This window comes from Anabrus simplex, chromosome 2 (assembly GCF_040414725.1).
Source record: "Anabrus simplex isolate iqAnaSimp1 chromosome 2, ASM4041472v1, whole genome shotgun sequence".
Taxonomy (NCBI): Eukaryota; Metazoa; Arthropoda; class Insecta; order Orthoptera; family Tettigoniidae; genus Anabrus; species Anabrus simplex.
In genome coordinates, this window is record NC_090266.1 from 821,068,882 (window position 1) to 821,096,457 (window position 27,576).

Here is a 27,576-nt window from a genome sequence, read left to right on the forward strand (position 1 = left end):
GGTGGAATGCTTTGATAAATGTTTAAATGAACACGGCTATGTAGAAAAATAGCTTAATGTGTAAAGAGGACATAATAAAAAGGTTTCTACGATATCATTATTACTTTTGTTTCTATTGACAAATGGTCCTTACTTAATAAATAGTCTTCATATATACAGGATGAAGCGAAATTTGCTCACTCGGGTGTTGCAGGGCGACTCTTCACATGCCAGCAATAAAAAAATGTCTCGCACAAAAGTTCGTCCTGTGAGTATTTCCAGCAGAAAAAAGAACATTGAAGAGTGAAGTCTGGCAACACTGGAACCACATGTATGGTAACTACCTCTGTCAGCACATATCAGTCGTGCTGTACAGTTGGTGCAGTGGATAGAATTTTGGGTTAGCATGCAGGAGGTTGAGGGTTTGATCCTGGGTTGAGGCGCATTTTTTTATTTGCTAATTTCCATCGGAACTTACATACTGTAATACAGTAAGACACCGTATCTTAGGTCACATGTATCCTACATTTAAAACATTTTGTAATGCTGAACACAACAAATACGTGGTTAGACAAATAAGAAATAGACAGTTGAAACAAATGATCTGTCATAGGACAGAATAACTATACAAACAGTATCATTTTCGAGATGCTAAACATGATAGTACAGTACAATAACAAAATATCTACTTGTCATTTACATACTACATGTAATTGTTATGAGCGCTCAGATGTAGCACATTAGCAATAATACTGTCCATATTAATGACCACATGACCTTCACAACAGAATTCGTTGCCCTCAGAACAACAGATGCTCAAAGAGACCTCCCTGCACATCCAAATATTGCACAACCCACCAGATTATACAGCTCTGGACCCTTCGCAGCATAGCTGTGTCCACAGTAACAAGAGCAGCATGAACACACGCTACCAATGCTTCCACATTTGTCGGCGGAGTAGCGTACATATGCTCCTTCAGGTGTCCCCACAGGAAGAAATCCAGGGGATTTAGGTCAGGTAAATGCGGTGGCCATACAACTGGACCTCCACGTCCAAGCTATTTCCCTGGAAATGTTCTGTCCAAATACTGTCGTACATTAATTCCAGAGCGTGGAGGTGCACCATCATGTTGGAACCATATCTTCTGCCAAACATGTAGTGGAACATCTTCCAGCGCATCAGGCAGATAGTTTGAGAGGAATGCATGATACCTTGCAGTCAACCTGCCCAAACACCTGTTGCCCAATATTCCGACCCAGACGTTGATACCAAAGCGACCTTGATATCCACGGTCACGGGTGACGAGCGGGTTAACCTCACACCAATGGTGAGCATTGTGCATATTGAACACACCCTCACGAGTGAATGTTGCTTCATCTGACCATAGTACGATGTTCATGAAGTCATCGTTGGCTTCCTGCTGTTGTTGGAACCATTCACAGAATTGCATCCGCCGATGGCGATCTGCAGGATGCAGGTGTTGCGTGAAAGAATAATGATAGGGGTGCAGCCCATGCTCGTGCAGCACGTTAACAACCGTGCATTGAGAGACACGCAGCTGCCTTGCTACGCTACATGTACTTAGCTGAGGTTCTTGGTGTATGACCTCCAGAATAGCTTCCTCAGTAGGTGGAGTACGGCAAGTCCATGGACGACCTCTGTCACGCGATGGTGGAAGGAGAGAATCTGACTCCCAAAGGCACAGCTCCAGACGACAATACATATTTTTATCTGGATGGCATCGACGAGGATATCTAGCAACATATTCACGAGCAGCAACACCAGCCCAGTTTTCAGATGGACCAAGGACCAGAAGCATATCCACATATTCATCATTTGTGTATGCCATACGTCTGCCACACTGGTTTAGAAGTTTACAAGAAGGACGTTCGATACGGGTACGCATGTACATTGGAGTCTGTCACGGGCGCGTTACTCTGCTCACCACTAGTCCCTGTCTGGTGGACAGCGCATACACTACATAATAAACACGCCATCAGTCCTGCATGCTGTACCACCTAATGCGCATTACCCCTCTGACAGATATTGTTCTGCATGATTTATCCTGACACAGCTACTTGTGAAATGGTTGGTTTTGAATTACACTGTTTCCCTAACAGTAATAGACGTGATGTCTCCACAATCCCATTGATAGAATAATAATAATAATAATAATAATAATAATAATAATAATAATAATAATAATAATAATAATAATAATAATAATAATAATAATAATAATAATAATACCAATGCATTGAGATACGTACTCAACAGCATGCGGTTACCAGACACAATGTTGAAAGGTATAATTAGTGGGACCATGGTGATAACACATACAAATTGTAACCAAGTTTGGACATTATTCGCAAAGCACGTTGCTAGGCTTACTGGTAACGTAAGGCCCTAACGAAATGTAATGGACCTGAACGAGGCAAGAATAATAATTGGTACTAATCTATGGGACCATTGGAAGAGGGTAAAGAGAAAATAGGTTTCGCACCTAGTAGATGAAGTGGTACAAATAAATTCATGCCAACGATGTAGAAAGGGTGTCTTTCAAAGCTGACAAATGAAAACGATTGTTTGTCCATTTCTAGGATCATAGTATGTAAGTGCAAATGGTTTTTAGAGGACCTGATGCAATCGCTGTTGATGATTAAGATGCCAGATACCATAACACCTGGACTACATTTACGAAATAAAAAAACGTATGCCTCAACCCAGGATCGGCCCTTCGACCTCCTGCATGCTAACCCGAAACTCTATCCACTGCACCCACTGTACAGCACGACTAATATGTGCTGACAGAGTTAGTTACCGTACAAGAGGTTACAGTGTTCCTAGATTGCCACTATTCAACATCTTTTTTCTGCTGGATATACTCGCAGGATGAAAGTTTGTGAGAGACATTTTTGTATTGCTGGCATGTGAGGAGTCGAGCAGCAACACCTGAGTGCGCGAATTTTGCTTCACCCTATATATATTTATATATATCCATATCCTATCAAAATGCCTTTGCTGGCAGGACCTAGTGTTTACAGTGCACTGTGTCTTCTGGTATAGGCTAGAGCAATTGTGTTACTTTCATTGACCTGTCTCAGTCATACCCTTGGCTTTGACAATATGAAAGTGACTGAGGTATGAGCAATGGTAGTAATGCCATTCTTTATGCAGCCAGTCCCCGCTATGAATGGTGTGAAAATGTTGCTCATAGGGTCTGGCTTGATGAGGAAAGCAATGGGAAACTACCTCACTCCTCATTTCCCTAGTATGCCTCTTCAGCGATGCCTAGGCCATCTATGACAGCTGATTGCAGAGCTATTGAGGATCCAACCAGCCTTAGGGCTGAGGGCTGAACACACACACATCCTATCAAACAACAGTTCTCCAAAATTTTAGCAGCAGATTTGGCTACTTCACTGGCTTGCACAATATATTTTCTGTGCAGGGATGTTCCCAGTCATACATAGCACCACACTCGCGCTGAACATCCGCATCAGCTGATAGGAGGCTCCATGTCTGCATGCTGGTCTTGCATCAAGACACACCCACTTCCATACAGTTCAAAGTGCTCCACACTGTGTAGGGTTCATCACTGCCAGGATCTATTTCTTCACTAACCTGGTTGTTTTGGTGGTCCAATTTGTTCCTTCATCAGATGATGTGGTTTCTATCTGGTGTTCCCTCAATAAACTCAAGATGGAAGTAACAGACCTGAAAGTAGTGATGCTGGTAAGAAACAAGTGGGAACAATGCCAGGAAGGCATTTTTTGATGAGGAGATGAAGGCTAAATTAGGAATGAACTTGATAGATGATATTGTACATATGAACCAGGACCAAGTAAGTTCAGAAAAGTAATAGACTGAGATATGAAGGGTAAGAGAAGTAGAGGGAAGACAAATGAATAATAGACTCTGTTTTTAATTATTTCAGGATAAGAGATGTAAAACTAGACAAGACCACAGCACTAGTTTCAAATAAAAAATTGTGGAGGTGCTCAGTTCATTAACAGAGGCTTTCAGATTGAATACTTAAAGACATAGCAGTCTATAATTAATACGAATCTCCACATGTATGATGATTACCATATTACAGTTTTGTATTCCATATCAGTCCTATGATAAAAGGTTTAAAGGTGCAGTGCCTTGGCATTGGTAACCTAGTCAGTGCTCACAGCTAAGCCAAGGGGTCACTTATCAGGCATCCTGAGCCAAAGTTTCCTTGTAGTAGGATAGTCTGCTCCTTTCTGCTCTTTCTTTTGCCCACAGCACAAAGGCTACCTAACAAAGTATTGACCTTGCCAACTGTTGCTTAATTTCAGAGATCTCACTGGATCTATTTCATTCAACATGACTAAGCAGTTGGATTAAAGGGTTTTGCAAAGGTAACAATTGCTAACTGAAATTGATTTGCATGCAGTAAAACAAAATTTTCACTTGGTACAAGATAAAAACTGATACCAATATAAATGGTCCGTTATTGGACATTATAAATTTTCCAGCTAACTCATTCCTGGTTGCCAGCGTTTCGCCCCAGTGTGCTAAGTTAGGCTCTTCAGTTGATATATAGCACACCCACCAAGACGCATGGCTAGTGCATAAATGGTCCGTTATTGGACATTATAAATTTTCCAGCTAACTCATTCCTGGTTGTCAGCGTTTCGCCCCAGTGTGCTAAGTTGGGCTCTTCAGTTGATATATAGCACACCCACCAAGACGCATGGCTAGTGCATACCGTGGGGCCCACTGCGTAGGCTAATTGGAGCCACCGGCAGTGCCAATGCACTTGGAAAGACTATGTTTCATTACCAAAAATTGATGCCTGGCTGACCATCAGATGATATAGATGTTGATTCCCATAGGTAACAGAACTGAAAGTAGTGATCCAGGTAAGAAACAAGTGGGAACAATGGCAGGAAGACATTTGTGATGAGGAGAGGAAGGCTAAATTAGGGATGAACTTAATGGATGATATTGTACATATGAATCACATATACATGTGAGATGACAATAATTCCAGACTGATGACAGTTAACCATAGATACAAAAAATTGGGGAAATGTAAGGTAACCTATGCTGGGGCTGTACCTTAATTAAGGCCATGGCAGCTGCCTTCCCATTCCTAGCACTTTCCCATCCTTGCATCATCGAAAATCGTTGAAGTGTTAGTGTGTCATTAAACTCCACTGTTTGCAAATGGCATAGTGATCGGGTAAGAAAATGAAATGGAAGTACTGTGATATGTGTGATTTTAATCAGTATGATGTGACTTCCCTTCAGTCTGTCCTATTTACGTATCTGACTTTCTCAGTGCTGCATACTATCACCTGTCACATTTTGTTTGCCATGTTGGATTAACAGCAGTTAGTTTGGGGTGCACTGAGGGAAAAACAAAGACGCAGAGCAAAAGTGCAAATGATAACTCATTATCATACATATAAATATTTGCCGCTTCCTCCAACGGGCAGGTAAACTGGGAGTGTTACCACTGCTGGATGTTGGAGCCTAAGAACCTTTTGTGGAGAGAGCTGGTGCTCTGGTTCATCAACCTCTTCTTCGTAATATGCAGGTGAGAGCTTTAGAGACGTATCCACTTTTCAAGTAACTTGCATTTCCTTATCGTGGGCCATGGTGGGAGTTAGCAGAAGTGATGGATACTAGCGGCAAAAACTTGGATTTTTGGGTGATGGAATTAATACTGCACATTAAATCAGAGATAGACTCATAATGTGACAGCGTATCACCTGAATCTTGGACTCAACTTCATAACTGTTCTACTATTCTCTGTGCTGTGTTCCTGGATCCCTCCTCTGACTCTTCTTTCTATCAAAGTTGGTTCACTTTTATTCTCGAATAATGCCTGTTAAAGAGTTTATATGTTAACTTGAGACATGATCCCTTGGTCAAGTTTTAATGTATTTGTAATTTTGAGTCAATATTGTTAAAGGAAAGGAAAACTCCATAATCTTTTAAAAATATTAGTTACCTTCCCTGGAAGTTTTGAACAAGAAAGTATGTTTCCTGTTTTCATCCAGTTTAGCAGGTAGTTGTGTACTATTTCACATCTTTCACAATTTTAGACATCAGTTACTAAATTACTCAACTTAGGTTCTCCTTTCTTTACTCAGAAAACTACTTAATTATTAAATTTGTATTATTATTAACCTCTGTTCAATGCAACTTGCAATGGTGTACATTTCAGTTGGTTATCTTGGTGCTAAGATTTTTTTCTAATTATTTAATAAAACCCTTTAAATCTGGTCTCATCACTGAGGCAATTTCTGAATTGGTAAAACTTACCTTGGTAATCAGGATTGTTAAGAGGTGATTTCTTATGTTAAAGCTGTTTTATTAATATTTTGTATTTGATCCTCCTTGGAATTTTTGCTAGAGGTTTGCACTTTATTGTATTTGAACCTTGGTATGTGTATACTTAATCTACTGAATGGAAAATTTACCTGTATATTAATTTAGTGTCAGTTAAAAAAATACTACATTCTTTTGTCTTAACTCTCCTGCTGTTGTTCATGATCCTGTATATTTTTCCAGGTACTGCGACCTTGCCCTTGTTGTCGTAAAAAAAATTTAATCTTCCACTACATGTGTCTTTGCATTCATCATTCCTACTTTAAGCCTTTGGTTACTAAGTGACTTTGAATGTGAAGTGTGCTTTGTACATTTACAAGTGTATGGCTTCTAGCAAAGTTATATGGGATACTTAGGTTGCTTTCCATTACATCACATAAGGCAACCTTTCGGTCCCCACTCCCCTTACCGTTACTTGAATCTTCTTTGTTCCATTTATGCCTCAGTACATGCACAAGGTAATGAATGACATCAGCTGACAACCGGTTCCGTCCCTCCTTCCTTCCTTCCTTCCTTCCTTCCTTCCTTCCTGAATTCAAAAACAGTTATAATTCAGTGTGTATCAGATCTATACCGACAAAAAAAATCAGGGCTCTCTTGGTGTTATATTAAGAACAATGGTGCAATCAGATTGGCAAAGACATTTTTTCATTTTGAAAAAATGAGGTTACTTTGTTACTTCTGGGCACATGATTCTAATTGACAAATTCACCGCATTTGTTATCCCAGTTCACAAGCTGCTGCTGCTGTGCTTCAGGGAAGAGAAGTGGAGGGAGGGGAAGTGGGGTGTATGATGGAGACAGAGATAATGCTCCGTGCGTATACACAAGATTCCTCGTTTGACTCACACAGCATTGTCATTGTCTATTACAGACAATATCCACAGTTCATTTATTGAACAGCTCTAACTGCATACTTACAGTACAAGAACACACCGTAATTAAGACACACTTGTCAGTCAAGGAATGCACCAGATCATTTCTCCTCTCATGTGTTGGTCGCAGTAACATTCTTTATTACTTAACATGCTCAAAGATGCAATGCTTCCACCCCACGATTGTGTATTTCCTCATTCACAACATTATAAATGGAATGAAATACTGAACGAAGGAAACAATACGCCCAATGGTTTGATTACAGTAGATGTTCAATATACTCCCTCCTACTTTGATGCGCAGTTCACAACGGTGTAGTAGTGACCTATGGATTCTGTGTCGCAAAGAACCTGGAAAGCTGCCTGTATGTTTGGTACAAGTTCATCTTCTCTTTCTACAGGGAAGATTTACACATAGTAAATTTATGCAGAACAAACTGTACACTGCCAACTGGGGCCTGGAAAGCGACTATGCAAAGCAAACGAGAAACATGTGCATTCGTACTGAGCATTACCTCTGTCTCCCACTTGCCACATCCCTTCCCTTCCCTTCCCTTCCCTTTCCTCTTCTGGCATAAAGAAACAGGCAGCGGCTGGCTCTCTGGCACAGCAAATAAGTTACGGTAAGTTCGTCGATTTGAATGGTGTGCCCGGAAGTAACAAAGTAACCTCATTTTCTCAAAAGGAATAATTTTCTCTGACAATCTGATTGCACCATCATTCTTAGTGTAACATGATGAGCATTCCTCATTTTTTTGTTGTTGGTATAGTTCTGATACATCCCACATAGCCTATTACAGATCTGATGCCCCCACCCTTCCAACTGGAAGAATTTATTAGAACCCATACTGGTACAGATGTCCAGTAAATATGTCCCATTTCCATTAGCTTCCATATTTTCCCCATATTTACCCCTCACCTTCGTATATCCTTCAGTTCTATTTCCTACTCTTGCATTGAAATTACCCATTAGCTCTATCCTATCCTTGCTGTTCACCCTGATTATGACGTCACTCAGTGCTTCATAAAACTGTCAAATTCATCCTCATCTGCACCCTCACATGGTGAATAGACCAAGACAATTCTCATCCTAATTCCTTTAACTGCTAAATCTACCTAAATCATTCACTCATCTATATACCTACAGAAACTATGTTGTGAGCAGTAGTATTCCTGATAAAGAGTCCTACCGCACACTCAGCCCTTCCTTCTTTAACACCTGTTAACATTTTACTATCTCCTATCTCTTCCTTGTTATCTCCCCCTTCCAAAATATCATCAACTCATAACACATCCAGACACATCCTGTTGCTGTCTCAGTCAGATCCACTCTCTGTCTTCCATGAACCCCATTAATAATGCCTGCCTTCCATCGAATTCTGCTTTGTTCGCCATGTTTCTAAGGAGTCCATCACCTTGCAAATGAAAGTGACTCTCCATTACTCTCATAGGTTCGATGCTTGCTTAAAATATTCTGAGCTATGTAAATTCTGTGAAACAAGATGCTACCTTACACATAATCCAAGTGGGAATCTCTCCTCTAGCAGGTTAGGGAGCATCGGTGAATTGTATAGTCCTAGCCATCTTAACACAAGGAGGGCCATGCCTGAGCATATGTGAGATGCCCACTCCTATTCCATGGCAACTGGTATTCCGATTTACTGAGCCATTCAGCCATTTATTATTCATTGTTCGTAAACTAAGATGTAACTACAATAACCACACCATGAACCATCACTTTTAATTTGATCTGGATGGTACTGAGTGAACTGCAGATATTGTAATTCAAATTTAGTTAATGTTGAGGTTCACTGCAAGACTGTCCCACACCCCAGTAAGATTCACCATGAGAAACACCCATTGAAACAGTGGAGAGGGTGAAGACTCTTCTGCTACAAGAGTAGGCACGCATTTCTTCTTTTGAAAATCTCTTCATTATCGTAGTGTTATTCTTTCTTTTAAATCACATCAATTGCAGTTCTTCCTTCCATATCCATTTCTTCTCAGCCCACATATGTGGAAATGTTTTAAAAAAAATGTATATTCTGTTATTATTTAAATGTTTTCTTTTCTCAGATATTGTATAGTATTTATTAATCTTGTAATAGTTTCAACAGACTGGAAAACTTACAGGTTATATAATAGGACAACTGGCATGAAGATGCAGAGATTATCCTTGGCCTTTGTGTGTTCAGGTTTGTCTTGTCTCCTCTCTGTATTTCTCTCCCTCTCTGCACTCTCTGCATTATGTGGACTATTCCAAATAAAATATAATTAAACTGAATAGATCTATTTCCTAACCCCAGATGAACAGGGGCCTGTTCCACCAATGAACTTTGCAACTTTGCACTTTGTACTTTTCAGATCAGATTTTGTTCCACCATCACTTTTTCAGATTTATCTTGCAAAGTGAAAAGTTAGGAATCTTTTCACTTCTCAATCCTCTTATGTTCCTCCATTGGTAAAGAAATGTAAAGTGCAAAGAAATGAAGTGAAAAGTTTTCAGAAATCTTGCAAAGATATGATTCCCTTTTCAACTGTTAATTAATAAGTATCTACACTAGTTTCTCAGCAAAGAATTTGGTTTAGTGATATAAACATGTTACGACGAGAGCTTTTGCTATCAGTGATGAAGAATCCAACAAGGGAACGTACAAAGACAGGATTAATTTTCTTAACCTCACTTCGACAGAATTTTGTGATTGTTTTTGTGTGACCCCAATACAGGCTGACCATATTATTGAAATGATTGGTACCGAGCTCGATAGCTGCAGTCGTTTAAGTGCAGCCAGTATCCAGTATTCGGGAGATAGTAGGTTCGAATCCCACTGTCGGCAGCCCTGAAAATGGTTTTCCGTGTTTTCCCATTTTCACACCAGGCAAATGCTGGGGCTGTACCTTAATTAAGGCCACGGACGCTTCCTTCCCACTCCTAGCCCTTCCCTGTCCCATCGTCGCCATAAGACCTATCTGTGTCGGTGCGACGTAAAGCAACTAGCAAAAAAAAAAAAAATGAAATGATTGGTCATTTATTGAAACCTGCAACAAAAAGAAGTCAACCTTTTTCCAAAAAAGAACAAATTCTTATATGCTTACATTGATTAGGAAATGGTGCCCAGCTGAACGGTGTAGCAGCAATGCATGGGACATCAAAATCAGCTATTTGCAGAACTGTTACTTAAGTCGTAGATGCTATACTAAATGTAATATTTCCTAACATAGTATGTTGGCCTGATAATCCACATAATTCTCTCAATATTATGGTGATTTGTGTTGCAGACTTGACCTTCTACAGTGCTAATACTAGCTGGCCAGGTAGTGTGCATGATTCCAGGGTCCTATGAAACACTGTCATATGTAAACATTTTGATTCAGGTGCAGTTAAATTCCCAGGAGCAGTTAAATTAGGTGACAGTGCCTATGGACTAAAAGGTGGCTAATACTCTCTCTTAATAGAAATCCTGACGATGCTGTTGAACAACGCAAGGCACATAATTAGAGACTGCCTATTGTTGAGGACAGTATTTGAATTTTGAAGGAACGTTTCCCCTGCTTAAACCACTTACGATTATGTCCGACAAAAGACATTTTATGATAAAGTGCTTTCTTCTACTTCATTTACTGAATATTGAAATTGACACAGAAACACATTATGTCCTTCAACTCAAATGTAATAATGACCAATAGGTCCTTCCAGACTTTTTTTTAAAAACCAAAACTGTATGTGTTCTAAAATATGAGATATAACTTAAGACAATCAACTTTATTTGTTACCTGTCATATGTTAGGTTTTACTAAATTAATTTTATGTTCTTCTGCATTGTAGGTATTTTTATTTTCCATTCATAAATTGTGAATAAATACAGCATTTGTGAAGTATTTGAATAAATATATCATTAACCATCATTATATTTGAAAGTTTTAGCACCTACAATGTAACCTAGCCTATGCCATTCTGCATAATTTGCATTTCCAGCCCCCCTTTAGTTCCAAAGTGACGTAAATACAAGACCTTCCCCCTTCATTTTATGGTATTCTTTGCACTAGTATTTTAGCCACCATGGCAAGCATAGTTTGTTTAAACTGATGTAGCTGCATAGAAAAAATTGTCTCTTACCTTATTACTCCAGGAATCCATTTATTAAAAAATTGTTCCTCCTGAAAAATTTCACTTTGTGGAGATGCGTAACTTTGGGAATAAGCCCTTCAATTAGAACACTCTTATTATCAAACCATTGAAATAAACATAATTAAAATAGGATTTATGACAAACTTACACATAATTATTAACCCCTATACTGTCAAATAAAATTTGGAGCTTTACTGTGAAAAAGTTTAAGCAGTGAAAATTGGATTTTTATTTTTACCTCAAATGTCATTTATTCTCAGGTATTTATCAAAAACTACTGAAAGGTAATATTTTTGAGAATACTATTGATACTCTGCAGGAATACACTGCAGAAATAAACAAAATGTGGAAAAGTTATAATATATATTTTCGTTCAAGGTTATAAACTTCATTATTGGTTCCGTATTGAATTAAGATTACAAATAATATACAAAGTTTATTCCACCTACTCAGTACTGTACAGTAATTGCAATGTTATTAAATACATTACAATATATTATCAAGGTACTAGTTTCGACCCTATATAGGTCATCATCAGCCTAAGATACACTTATGGATTTGCCGAAGTCCTAAGACAGAATTACATTGTGGAAATGAGATTTAAAAGAATGAACTGTGTATGTGATGTGATAATGTACATATAAAATGGTGGATTGATGAACTGTTATAGATAAAATAATGTTGTACTTATCAGTGACAATTAAAATTTTTAGGATTTACGTCAATTACAATTAGACTGTAAGAATAGTTATCATACAATTATTACTATAATGATTAAAATATGCCCTTGTTAGTGAATACTCTAAAATTGTACTTTAAAAACGTAATATGCCGGTTGAATGTAAAGTCCAGATGCTTCTATTCAGTTCTAGAATTCTGAGTGTATCTTCAGGTGGAGAATTGAAAGTTGTAATTCTGTCTTAGGACTTTGGCAAATCCATAAGTGTATCTTAGTTAGGCTGATGATGACCCATATAGGATCGAAACTAGTACCTTGATAATATATTGTAATGTATTTATAAACATTGCAATTACTGTACAGTATTGAGTAGGTAGAATAAACTTTGTATATTATATATATTTTTGTGTTAAAATAATAGTAACTGACTGTTTTTGTTCATAGGAATACTCTAAAATACTAAAAAGTAATAATGTAACATACATATTGTGCCGTATCAGAGCCATGAATTAGTGATCCAGGCACATTCATTCAAAATTTTATTAAATATGTTCTGTATTTGGTGCGTGCGGATCCGAGAGGGGAAACACGTGAGCACTGAAAGCCAGGCGAAGTTCCATCCAAGGAGTGAGTGCGATAGAGATAACTGTGTGATGGGAACAGAAGAGGGCAGGCCTCGATCGCGTACCACATGATGATACCATGTGGGCGAAAATCGCGGATAGCCAACATTCCGCACAGAAATTTTATGTGGGAAGCCAGCCTAACGGGACGAAAAGGTGAGGAGAGATTAAATTATCATCTCAAATTATACTATAATTAGGAGAACAAATGACACCACATGCGTCTTTGGAATTATGTAGAGATATTGTCCGGAAGGGGTATGCCAAATATCCCATGGAGTTTAAATTACGCAGTAGTGACTCTATCACATAAAGAAAGCATCCCCCCGCGATACACTGAACACGTGGCTTGTCGCGGGGAGTCCTGCAATTGCTTAAGAGGCAGGGATGATGCTATGGATATTGCAAGAAAGTTTACAAATGGATTAGCTTCCGCATACAATCAAGATTCATGGAATACGTTTAGCTACCTCTCGAGTGCACTGCTCCAATGATATTCGCGATATCAATGGAATAGATTGATATCCTCTCTGGGAGGCGTCTAGGGTCAGCCATCTTGTATCAGTCTTAATAAATAGACCATCCACAGGCGCAATCCAGCTCAGTCGAGAAATAGTTTCCGAGCTTGTTTCACGTCACTCGTCACCAGAATCAGCTCCTTTGTGCTCGTATTTGGAAAACAATACAGAAATGTATGTGTCTGAGAGCGATCAAATATGGAATAAGTTCTATAACATTTAAAGAGGATGGTGATTATTGTTAATAGATAATAGGGCATAACTTCTGTGCATGATGGGAGCCCTGAGATCACTATAAAGGGTGATTGTAACATTAAGTTCATGAGTGGATAATATTCTGTGTTGGTGTAACAGTGTCTTCAGTGGAGTGTGAGAGACTAACCGTGTCCCAAGAAACAGCTACCCAGCTCTGGACCCTTGGTATACCAATGATGATCATTGCTGATATGAAGGTCTAAAGTCTCTCACCACGGGCCCGCTCGAGGCTCGAATGGAAGGCATCATGGAAGTATTCAGATAAGTGCACCAATATTAGTAATTACGAATGCGTAGTTTGTAAATAAGTCAATAGTATATCAAGATGTATTTCTAAAAGAAATTATATTTAAGGGCTTAGCGTAGGAAGCTTGTTGAGTGAGTTAATGTTGTTGATTTTGTAGGAATCATGGGGAAATCTTTGTAATTAATCCACTTTAACTAATGGGCTACAGTAATCGCATAATTCATTTTGGGAGCAGGATAGATGTACAGTTTTTATTATTTTTAGTATAGACATGTTAAAATTTACTTTGTGAGGGCATTAGGTTAAAGATTAAGGTGATGGAATATATATAGTAGGCCTATAGTCACTGCATGTAAAGAGAGCATAATTAATGCATGTATTTTTCTCTTTAAGAAGGAATGCACTCAATGCATTTCTTTTAAATGTCAAATTAGTAGTAGATTGGTAGCATAAGGTCCTGCATACAGATATGCTGTATGATGTATGATGAACAACGCTGGGATTCAAATCCACAACCTCCATTTAGATAGGGGTTTCCATAAGGAAGCATCTTATGTTAATTCTTCAATTCCCCTGCATTGTAAAGAAGTATATAGTACATCTTATATGACTAATTATTGAGTTCAAAAGTACTGTTTCTCTGTTATTCGTCGGGTCATGAACCCGGTTTTGTATTTCTTGAGTCTGTGTCAGTTTGAATTAAATAGTGAGAAGATCCCTGTTAATGATCTAGTTATTTAAAGTTGTGATTTGCTGTCTTACCAAAGGGTATTGATACAGACATATCTGAGGAGTTTAAAAGCATGTGATTTGTTTTCAATAGAATGAGAAGTTTAGAATACTGTGCGAAGTCACGCAGAGAGGTTAAAAGGGAACTTCTGAGTGAAAGGAAGGCCGGTGGGCGTGGTTGCCCATCTGTCTCGGCTGTCACTTTGAAATGTACGGTTTAGGGAGAACAGCAGTACGATTTAAGACAGACCCGTGACCAAAATCGTAATCTCTGTCACAAGGAGTTGTAAATGCATTATGTTTGTGTCGTATACAATGATATTGTTCGGCCGTAGGGGCAGGTAATTAATTAATGAATTTAGCTTATAGGAACCCTTTGCAAATAAAACAGATAGGGATTTTCTTTCAGCGACCTGCTACGATACCAGTAGATCTATGATTCGAATCCCGGCACATCCAAAATGGAATCGTTCGGGTTCCTTTGACCTGGACAGATATATTCATACAGCCAGTGATTGAATGTGTATTTTTTAATTGTTTTTCTTTGTGTATCTTGACTGCTTATACTAGTGATCTGATAGTGTGTTCTGAGTAAATTCTGACTTTACTCACGTAATGGTGTTGGTTTCATATTTCTCTGTCGGGAGTAGTGGATCACTTGATAGTGTATGTAATTTAATTTCATTTTTCTTGTTTGTTTATTAATGGTAAAGAGGGGGGAATTAACCACTCAACCAGTTTCAAGTGTTTTCTTGTTTAGTTGTAACTTGGTTCCCTGTGTCGAAGGGAATGTCATGTAGGTTTTGCTGACGCATTCGTAATTACAGTAATTTGTTAGAGACTATATTAGGGATGCATTTATCTGAATAACATTGTTTAACAATTATCTCATCTGCAAAAATATTATTATTTTTGTTAATTTATGTATTTCAGAGTTATATGTACTCGGTGGTATGGTCCCAAAGACTTATATATTATATTATCTTAAAATATTACTTTATTTTGCCAAAGACATTAAAATTTAGCTTGTTCCTATTGGAAGAATTTCATTTTGCTGTAGAATAGTGCGTCCTGAATTTCCTCCACACCCTTAAGCCTGTAAGCTAGATATAAATTTATAGATAGGACAAACCATCCCAGGAGATCCAGTTGTTAAGGTCAAGGGTGAGGAGAAGTGTGTGTTCGAATCATGCACAGGTCCCAACGCATTTTTTGTCAAGGATACTTGAACTTTGCTTTAACGTGGATTCATACCCAGGCCAGAAAGGGTTCAGTATGTAACAATATGGAAAACACTTGCAAAAAAATGCAATAAAAATAATACAAAATTATACAGTTTACTCTAAAATTATAGAACTAAGCAATGGAAAATGATCATTTTTCACTCAAATATGGTGATTTTCTTCTCATATAAATATAAAAACCATTGGAAACTAGTATTTTGATAAAACATTGACACACTGCAAAAAAGAACAAAATGGGAAAAATGTGTTTTGTGGAAAATTGATGGTAGCTGGAGTTTCTGTTCATAGAAATACCATACGAAACTAATATTTAATAATGGAAGATATGTGACACCATGAAAAAGCACTATATATACACAGCAAAAAAAAACAATAAAAATTATACAAAAATTATGCAATTTAGAAAATACTTTCAAAACCTTTGAGTTCTATTTTCTTTCATCTCCTGAATTAGTCAGTTTGACCTCAAAACAGGCTTTCTATTGATTGAGCTAAATATTTACACACTACACAAGTACACTGCAGAAACAAAACTTGAAAAATTGTAAGTTATATTTACGATAAATCGATAGTAGTGATTTAGTTCATCAAAGACATACCCATCAGCATTGAAAATTAGTACTTAAGTGGCACATGCAATGCTTCAAAATGTGATACTTCTCAAAGCATGGCACAATACACAAGTGTGGATTGTCTGGGCAATTTTAAGAAAAGTAGCAGTTCAAGTTGAACGTGGTATTGCTTGGTAATGACTAAAGTCGAATATGGCAGCAGACGGAGTTTGACCACCGTTCAGCTAAAGTCAAATATGACAGCATTGGGGTTAATTACTATGAATACTCTGAATAATGATACAAATCATCATAAAATATGGAATAGTATGGTAAGCCTGTGGATTACCTTTTCCCTTCCTCACTGATGTTTCTCTTCATTTTTAGCGGAGTTCCTGTTCTGGGCCTCACTCACTGCAGTGCATCTGAGCCGACTGGCAGAGGATCTTATTCTATTCAGCAGTCAAGAGTTTGGGTTTGTGAAACTAGCAGATTCATTCACAACTGGCAGTAGCCTCATGCCACAGAAAAGAAATCCAGATGGATTAGAGATTCTCAGGGGCAAAGCGGGAAGGATCTTTGGCCATGTAAGTTGGTTTAATCATATATATTGTTCGCTTAACATTTTATTTGAACTTATGATTTAACTATACAAGGAAACAAATTCTAAATGTCCTGAGGTATTCTAGAAGATAATTTATACATCCAATATTTTCGTAAAAACCAGATATGATTAAGGTCACTGAGTTCACTAGAAAGAAAGGAAATTGTCAACATTACCTTTATTTAACCAAGAAATTATCCTTTAAAAAATATAAGAACTTGTATGATGGACATGGAGATTTAAAAGAAAATATTCATTCAGTATTCTTCTTCTTCTCCTTTGAGCATTACATCTGTGTCAAAATATTGTCATAGGAGGTAATTGGAGGTGGTTTTACGGTAAGTACCACAAAACCATAAATTGTAATCATAAAATATTATATTTAGAGCATTTATTTTATTTTCTCTGAATGAACTGTACCATAATTTAGTGAGGGAGGACTCATGGTGTGAATGAACAATCTGCAAACAATACTTTATGATCTCTTCTTTTAGTGCAAGAAGGGGAGCTCCCTCCACTCTTCTGGGCAACTACCCTAAATGCAGATCAGTAGGGATTGATTGATTGATTCATTCATTCATTCATTCATTCATTCATTCATTCATTCATTCATTCATTCATTTCTGTGGTGTGTAAGGGGCATTATACAATTTTAAAACAAAACAAGCAAAGGGAAAAACAAACAGAGTACAGAAATGCAAGGACAACTAAATGCAATACAGAGAGATGGGCAACAGGATGTGGAATGTGTGTGACTCTTGCACTCTTGGAAAAAACAATCAGGTGCCTTAAAATACCATTTATTAAAAATATAACTCAGAAAACCTGCTCGTCTCAACAATACATTACAGAAGACAACAAGGTATCTTGACACTTTGACGTGGGAAATTTTGGTCTACCATTAAAATACCACAATTTGTGAAATACTAAAATTCTTAAAAGGAACTATTTAACTATGGGCGTATGGTCCTGTCTTCAGAACTCGCATGACGTCCCTACTGATGCAGTTTGCCATCTGGCTTAAAATATTATCATTAAAGGGATATTTTAAATCACAACGATTTAATAGTTAAAGAAAGGTAGATGATTTAGCAAAAGGTATTAATTATAAAGATAATCAAAAGGATTCTGAAAACATCATCATGACCTACCATTAAAACAAGGATGTGTTCAGTGACCTACTGTGGAATTTAGATTCTGTTATACAGCGGGCAAGTCCCATTCTACCAGAGTAAACAAAGATTGAATCAAATGTACAGTACACATAAATCAGTAAAATGAAAGGTAGGCCTCCTTCAGATAATATAAGGTTAAAGTGAAGTCCATAATTCTGTTAAAACTTATTTTTAGACATTAAATTGCAATTTAAAAGTGAATACTATATTAACTCATACGCAAATAAATTTTGTAAAACACTAAATGGGTTCACAGTACAAAATTCTAGAAGCTGTGCAGTTAGAATTGTGCAAAATCATACGAAACTGAACCACCCCCAATATGTCACCAAACAGAATTGAAATAGATTAAAATCATAAATCAAGATTAAAATATGATTAATCCAACAGGAAACACCACAGAAAAAAATAATGAACCAGAATCCAAGTGAAGACCCTCAGATTATGAGATGTCCTGTGGTCAGGATGACAAGTTGCCTCGGCTGTTACTCTTGGCTTTCTAGATTGGGGCCGCTATCTCACCGTCAGATAGCTCCTCAATGGTAATCACGTAGGCTGAGTGGACCTCGAACCAGCCCACAGAACCACGTAAAATTACCTGACCTGGCTACAAATCGAAGCTGGGGCCTCTGGGTAAGAGGCAATCATGCTACCCCTACACCACAGGGCCAGCACTTATAATGAACGTATCATAACATAACACAGTCTTAATCCATTAACGCCCAGTGTTTTATTTATAGACCCTAGCAGATATTACATTTTACTCAAGTCACATGAATTCTCAATAGCCAATTTTAATGTATACGATATGTCATTAACAATGTTATCTAACTTTTTAAACATATTATCATCTTTCAAAAAGCAGAATAATGTGTAATTTAATAATTCACAATGGTAAGGTGCAAATGACTCATTATATTTCCCTCACACTTTTCTGTGTTAGAGTAAACATATCGATTAAGGTACTTATTTATGCATTACACAAAGAAAGGGAAGCTGGAAACAAAAAATTAATACTGACCATATGAGCTAATAGACTAGTGATTTATTTATAAACCACTGGACACTTGTGTTTTCCTCGCATACTGTAGACACATAAAAACCTTCATGTGATGCAACAGCTAATGAAATTGTTGCATGTAAGCATCTGCCACATGTACTATTTGCTTTCGACAGGATTCCTTGTTTGAAATTTAAGTGAACTGTTGTTCAACAGTATAGTATTTGTATAGTAAATGTGACCGATGTTCCCGGACCTGTTTAAGTACATTTCACTGCATCTGAAGAGACAAACCTACCAGAACTGACTTGCTCTAGGCCTGAAAAATCAACTGAAAAAGAAAACTCTGCAACCAAACCGCAAGATACTAAAAATATGCATCCAGGTACACAAAAAATTCCATAAAATGAGTTCACTTCAAATGAAAAGTTGTAAGAAATTAAAATAAAGTTTGAAGAAATACATGGCATGTGAGATCAGAGAGAAAATTCTAAATTATAATGATACGGTACATTTGAATTTATAGCTGAAGAAAAACACTTTCAACTTCTCTTTCTATCCTGATGATCTCAGGGTTTTCTTAGACATTACTATCTTCAGGATACCACAGACATTATTCTGAGAGGCACTGTTGGTCAGAGGAGCCAAATTTGGGAATAGGCATTGTAAAAATTGCTGTCTCAAAATCAGTACCTAAAACTGAAGAACTTTATTCATCTTAACAACAGTGCTCTTGGTAATGATCAGAAGCAAGATAAAGGACTCAAGGTCAGGCCACTTTTATCTATGCTAAATGTCTTCTTCCAGCAATTTGGTATATTTTTAGAACACCTGTCATAGATGAGATGATTGTGAAATATTATAGCCACAATACTCTCAAACAATGCATTCAAGAGAAACCTATCTGATTTGATTACAAGCTGTGGGCTCTACGCAGCTGTAATGAGTACTGCTATATATTCGACTTATACCGTCTACCGTTTCCTACCATAATAAAATTACAAGCGCAACAGCAGGTTACGTGGAAGGCACTGCAGGCACATCGCACAGCAGGAAAGGCAGTTAAGAGGCATGGCATCATGGGCAAACAAACAACAAGGAACATGGTTGAATGACTACAATGAAAAATAAAAACATCCAATAAACTTAAACTAGTTTAATTATGAATGTAAAAGAGAAATGAACAATTAAAGCTTACAATAACAAAATTTTACATAAGACTTTAACAATAAATAAACTTCAGTAAATATAGATGCAGATAACAACAACAACAACAACAATCATTTAAAATAAATAAATTAGTTATTTAGTTAATTAGGTTGACCTAAAAATACATGTACATTTTTCTTTACAATTAATGTTTGAAAATACAGTGGAAGTCTGTTATAGCGAGAATTCATAACGGCGAAAAATTTACTCGCTATAGCGGATTGTCGTTATATCCAATTTTTTGTTAAAGTCAGGGAAAACCACATACACATTAAAATCGGTATGCAACAGCAATCAGTTTGTTCAAAACTTGTGTTTTTGCAGATGATATCCACACTACGGCTAACTTGTTTGGTATTTTTCAAAATCCGATACTACGTGAAAGTGTATGTTTAATTTCATTCTGAAGAAAATATAGTATCACACCAGAGACTTCTGTGGCAAATGTTTCAGTTTTCTTCTTCAAACGGCATCATCTAACCTAACTGTATTATATATCATGAAAACATATTTCAAGCACATATAAGCCTAGAGAAATGAGAACCTCCTAGATAAATTTTACACGGGGAGGTTGTGGGTTCGAACCTCACTGTCAACAGCCCTGAGGACAGTTTTCCGTGGTTTCTCATTTTCACACCAGGCAAATGTTGGGGCTGTACCTTAATTAAGGCCACAGCCGCTTCCTTTCCACTCCTAGCCCTTTCCTATTCCATTGTTACCATAAGACCTACTTGTATCGGTGCAATGTAAAGCAACTAGCAAAAAAAAAAAAAAAAATTACATGGGAATAGTCTTTCCGAAATTTAACTAGAAATGAGAAAATATAAACTATTCTCTGAAATCAGTGATGTACTCTGCCATATCTTTCAGTGTATCGCATTCTTACTTAATTTCAGTATATGACATTAAAATTGGGCGATCATTTACTTCAACCTTCGTTTCTAATGTGTTAACACTTGCTTTCTGCCACATTATTTAGGCATTTATTACGAAAATGTGTTAGCCTCTTTCATTTCGAATTTCCTTTAGAGAACAGCAGTCGACAGGTATTACTAACCGATCCCGACATCGCCTTCAAATACCAATATATATGGTCCGTTATTGGACATTATAAATCTTCCAGCTAACTCATTCCTGGTTGCCAGCGTTTCACCCTCGTGTGCTAGGCTGGGCTCGTCAGTTGGTACCTAGCACACCTACCAATACGCTGGCCAGTGCATACCGTGGAGGCCACTGCGTAGGCTAATTGTCACCACCGGCAGTGCCAATGCACTATGGGAGACTTTGTCTCATTACCAAAATTAATGCCTGCTTGGCCATCAGATGATATAGATGTTGATTCCCATAGGGAATCTGAAATATTTGTTCCGAATGAGTAAATTTATAATACCAATATATATGGTCCGTTATTGGACATTATAAATCTTCCAGCTAACTCATTCCTGGTTGCCAGCATTTCGCCCTCGTGTGCTAGGCTGGGCTCGTCAGTTGGTACCTAGCACACCTACCAATACGCTGGCCAGTGCATACCGTGGAGGCCACTGCGTAAGCTAATTGTCACCACCGGCAGTGCCAATGCACTATGAGAGAATTTGTCTCATTACCAAAATTAATGCCTGCTTGGCCATCAGATGATATAGATGTTGATTCCCATAGGGAATCTGAAATATTTGTTCCGAATGAGTAAATTTATAATACCAATATATATGGTCCGTTATTGGACATTATAAATCTTCCAGCTAACTCATTCCTGGTTGCCGGCGTTTCGCCCCCGTGTGCTAGGCTGGGCTCGTCAGTTGGTACCTAGCACACCTACCAATACGCTGGCCAGTGCATACCGTGGAGGCCAATGCGTAGGCTAACTGGAGCCACCGGCAGTGCCAATGCACTAAGAGACTTTGTCTCATTACCAAAATTAATGCCTGCCTGGCCATCAGATGATATAGATGTTGATTCCCGTAGGGAATCTGAAATATTTGTTCCGAATGAGTAAATTTATAATACCAAATAATACAAATAATACAAAGTCTCTCATAGTGCATTGGCACTGCCGGTGGTGACAATTAGCCTACGCACTGGCCTCCACGGTATGCACTGGCCAGCGTATTGGTAGGTGTGCTAGGTACCAACTGACGAGCCCAGCCTAGCACACGAGGGCGAAATGCTGGCAACCAGGAATGAGTTAGCTGGAAGATTTATAATGTCCAATAACGGACCATATATATTGGTATTATAAATTTACTCATTCGGAACAAATATTTCAGATTCCCTATGGGAATCAACAACTATATCATCGCCTTCAAATGTCGACGAGAGAGCTTGCAATTGTACATAGAGAGAAAACTATACCGAAGTTTGCATTTTTTGATGAACACTTCAGTTTTCTTATTCAAACAGCGTCACCTAACCTAACTTAACCATATATATACCATGAAAACACAAGCGCCAGTAGAAAAGTGATAACATTCTCCCTATAAATTTACATGGGAATAGCCATACCAAAATTTAACCAGACACGAGAAAATATAATGAAACCTCTGAAATCAATGATGCTCTCTGCCATGTCTGGAGGTGTATCAATTTCTTACTTAATTTCAGTATTAAAATTATGCGATCATTTATTTTAGCCTCTATATCTAATGATTTAACAACTGCTATCGGCCACATTATTTACTCATTTATTACGAAAACATGATCTCCTCTTTCATTTCGATTTTGCTTTATGGAACAGCAAACGATGGGTATTACAAATGGACTCCAACATCACCTTTGAATGTCGACGGGAGAGCTTGCAAATGAACATAGCGAGAAATCTATACCATACCAAAGATGTTCGATCGCATTTTGTGGCAAACGTTTCAGTTTTCCTATACAAACAGCATCACCTGACTTAAATTAACCGTACTATATGTATGATGAAAACATATTTCAAGCTCCAGTAGAGAAATGATAACCTTCTCGATATAAATTTACGTGGGAATAGCCTTTCTGAAATTTAACTGGCCATGAGAAAATATTGATATGCTCTGCCATATCTTGATGTATTGCATTCTTTCTTAATTTCAGTGTATAGTATTAAAATTAAGCAATCGTTTCCTTAGCCTTTATTTCTTAGCCTTTATTTGCCAGGAAAGGGTAGCGCAGATGCTGATTCAGAGTTATTTGATAAGATAATGAGGTATGTGGGAAATGATAAGGAAAGGAACGTGATTGTAACGGGTGATCTCAATTTACCAAATGTCAATTGGGAAGGTTATGCGAACGACAGAAAGCATGACCAACAAATGGCAAATAAGTTAATATGGGAAGGGCACCTGATTCGGAAAGCGATGGAACCAATTAGAGGGAAGAATATTCTGGGGTAGTGCTGGTAAAACCAGATGAACTCTATAGAGAAACCAAAGTAATAGATGGTATTAGTGATCACGAGGCTGTTTTTGTGGTAGTTAAAAATAAATGTGAAAGAAAGGAAGGTTTTAAAAGTAGGACTATTGGGCAGTACCATATGGCTGATAAAATAGGCATGAGGGAGTTTTTAAAAAGTAAGTATGATCGGTGGAAAACTGTAAATAAAAATGTACACAGACTCTGGGATGGGTTTAAAGCAATTGTTGAGGAATGTGAAAATAGGTTTGCACGTATAAAGGTAGTAAGGAATGGTAAAGATCCACTATATTATAACAGAGAATTAAAGAGACTAAGAAGGAGGTGCAGGTTAGAAAGAAACAGTTAGAAATGGCTGTGGAAGTAAGGAGAAATTGAAGGAACTTACTAGAAAATTGAATCTAGCAAAGAAGTCAGCTAAGGATAACAAGATGGCAAGCATAATTGGCAGTCATACAAATTTTAGTGAAAAAATGGAAGAGTATGTATAGGTACTTTAAGGCAGAAACAGTGTGGCTACTCCAACCACTACTCTTATACCTTCATATCTTCCACACAATATAAATAACATTTGTTTGAGCGCCAGTTGCTTTTTTAAGAAAAACAACAAAATTCGGTAGAGCATACCTCTTATATCAATTATCTCAAGGCGTGAGGTGATAAACTCACATATCTGGCAATATACAGGGATATGGATCAGGAAAATATTAAATTACTGTTGCATTTCCACAATTGAGGATTGTACATGGAACTGGAATCGCTTATTATAATTAAAATAAAACTGAGTTTATGACTATAATTTACGTCACAATGAACAATCATTGACGTCTTTTAATTTAACAAAAGAAATATATCATGAGATTTGCGGTACTAATAAAAGGAAAATTTAATCTAAACAAAAAAAGCTATTGGCATGAACTTGAAGTGAGATGTGATATCGCCGCTGATTACATTCTTCTTCATGTTATGAATGCATAACATGTCTGATGCTTTAATTACCTGATGTCGGCATACACCGCTGTTGAACTTGAAATTCTTGGGAAAACCTCTGAGCTGAAGTCGGGAGCCGTCTGCTGTTATCTTCTTATATAACAAGGAGTTGGCCTACATACCATGTACGCGTGTAGGGAGCTCCAATGTAATTACGTCCACTCAATATATTATAAGAAATTGGAAAATATTATTGAAACATCTTGTGAAGTCCATCCTCACAAGAAGATGATGTTTCTTTATCTGCATAGTACCCGTCTCTGCTCAGATACAACCACCACTTGTAGACCTCCTCGATTATTACTTCTTCAAACACAACTCTTAGCTCTGACCATCACACTAAGACCACTTCTTCCATTTGATACATCTGACTGTTACATAGGATCTGCACGATATGATCTGAATAATATGAACTGAAAAATATGAACTGAATACCTCTCACCACCGTCGCCTTGACTTATATAACCTCGCGATGACGACTCATCTCCCTACTCACTGTTCATCCCTTCCACTTCCACATACAGTAGTTGGCGAATACTGACACTTGGTCGCAATCACGTGCCCACGCACTGATGTCATCAGTCATGTGTCGTCTAAGCGTACCCAAGCGGATTGAGAATGACTATGCTGAATGCGTCACCGGGAAATCTACTTGCACAGTTAAACATAGCCTCGATTGCAAAATACTATGCCAGCTCATCTAGCCAGAGTTACAAGCCACAGCATGACAATATGAAACCAACAAATCTCACTTACTACAATACAGAATAATTACAAACAAATTTCACTTAACCTATGATTAAATACAATAATATACGTGATACCTAATTATTACAGTCTAAATGATGAGAAACAGAATATATAAAATATAATGAATCGGGTTAATAATAATAATAATAATAATAATAATAATAATAATAATAATAATAAATACCGAATGGAATCTGTAACCCTGTTGTACGGTTACAACAGGTTCCAAGAAGGATATTCCAGGAATCATTAATGAACAAGGGGAGTTTGTATGGGAGGATCTTCAAAAGGCAGAAGTATTCAGTCAGCAGTATGTAAAGATTATGGTTACAACAATAATGTCCAGATAGAGGTGGTGACTAATACTAAAGAAGTATTAAAATTTACCTATGACAACAATGGCATTTACAGTAAGATACAAAAAATGAAAACCAGAAAAGCAGCTGGAATTGATAAGGTTTCAGAAGATATACTAAAGGCAATGGGCTGGGATATAGTACCATATCTGAAGTTCTTATTTGATTATTGTTTGCATGAAGGAGCTATACCAAATGAATGGAGAGTTGCTATAGTAGTCCCTGTGTATAAAGTAAAAGGTGATAGACATAGAGCTGAAAATTACAGGCCAGTCAGTTTGATATGCATTGCATGTAAGCTTTGGGAAAGCATTCTTTCTTATTACATTAGACATGTTTGCAAAATTAATAACTGGTTTGATAGGAGACTGTTTGCGTTTAGGAAAGTTTATTCCACTGAATCTTAACTTGAAGGATTCCAGCAAGATATAGCAGATATCCTGTATTCAGGATGTCAATTGGACTGTACCGTGATTTACCTATCCAAGGCATTTGATAGGGTAGATCATGGGAGACTACTGTCAAAAATGGGTGGAACTGGACTTGACAAAAGAGTGACTGACTGGGTGGCTATGTTTCTAGAAAATATAACTGAGAGAATTAGAGTAGATGAAGCTTTATCTGTCCCTGTAATATTTAAGATGGGAATTCCTCAAGGCAGTATTATTGGACCTTTATGTTTGGTTATATATATGTCAATGATATGTGTAAAGAAGTGGAATCAGAGATAAGGCTTTTTGCAGATCTTACCCACCGTCTCTCCTTTCTTCATTTTCTGCTTCACTATCATCGGTAGTCCACGTCTATTGCTACAAAGGGTTCTTATAAGTTAAGAACTTCATTTTCCCATATTGAACTGAGATTCACAATTAGTATTAAAGAAGGTTCAACCTATTCAATACAAAATGTGTTGTACAAGGTGTTCACAACATATTATTTATTATTCCTAGTACCGGTTTCGACGCTTAATGGCGTCATCATCAGCTAGAAATCACAAAGTGGGCAGAGTACATGTCATAAAAGTTGTATAGATAATGCATACATTGCAAAATACAAATGATAGGCTGTTTTCTCATTAAAAGCTAGAAGAATGATGTGTAAAATATGGTGATATAATATAACACATAGAGGCGTTATAGTCTAATGAGGCAGGTGAGTATTGTACATTAAAATTGGTCTGATGAATGAGAATAAAAGTCTTCATATGATAATAAAACGATGCAGTAAAATTGTCCACTCTTCTATTGTTGTTCCACACACAAATGTTTCGTTTCTCAGAAGTTCTTCTGCCAGAGGTACACTGGTGTAGAAATTATTGGCATAGAGGATACGTCCTTCATTTAGAAATCCACTTAGAAATTCCATTACAACAGAATGAGCATGACCTACTCTGCTTTCACTCACACTGGGTTTTCCTGCTTAGATCTTTGTTCTTCTTTCATACACAGTTTATACCTCTTAACTCCATATTTGTGAGTTTTGTTGGGAATGTACATTCTGAAAACTAAATGGCCTCTCCAAGGAACCACAGTTTCATCTATAACCATTTCTTACCCCATTGTCAAGGCATTCTCAAAATTTTGGTTTTATTCATCAAGGAGGGGTTGGATTCGATAAAGACAATCAATCGCCTGGTTATTGGTTAGCTTCATTGTCTGCAAAGTGCCAGAATCTCAAGAGAAGAAGGAAACAATCCTGTGGCATTACCCGTATAATAAGTCGCACATCCTATAAGTCATACTTGAACAGTATGAGTTAATAATTGGGTGAGGAACAAGACCCATACACATGATAATTTCTAGAAATTGTTTCATTTCCTCAACATTAGTTTCCTTCATTTCAAACTCCTGGACTTGCTTTTCTCATTATGACTTCATTTAAATTGATTGTCATATCTGTTGGTTTCCTGA

The 27,576-nt window shown here is 37.4% G+C and overlaps 1 protein-coding gene across 1 annotated transcript in view; it reads left to right on the forward strand.

Annotated features, from left to right (window-relative positions):
* Argl (Argininosuccinate lyase) overlaps positions 1–27,576 on the forward strand; it is a 228,375-nt gene that overhangs the window by 109,348 nt on the left and 91,451 nt on the right. The window contains exon 8 of the mRNA XM_067141512.2: positions 16,586–16,785. Coding sequence (XP_066997613.2) covers positions 16,586–16,785 — 200 coding nt within the window. The remainder of the gene's footprint in view (positions 1–16,585; positions 16,786–27,576) is intronic.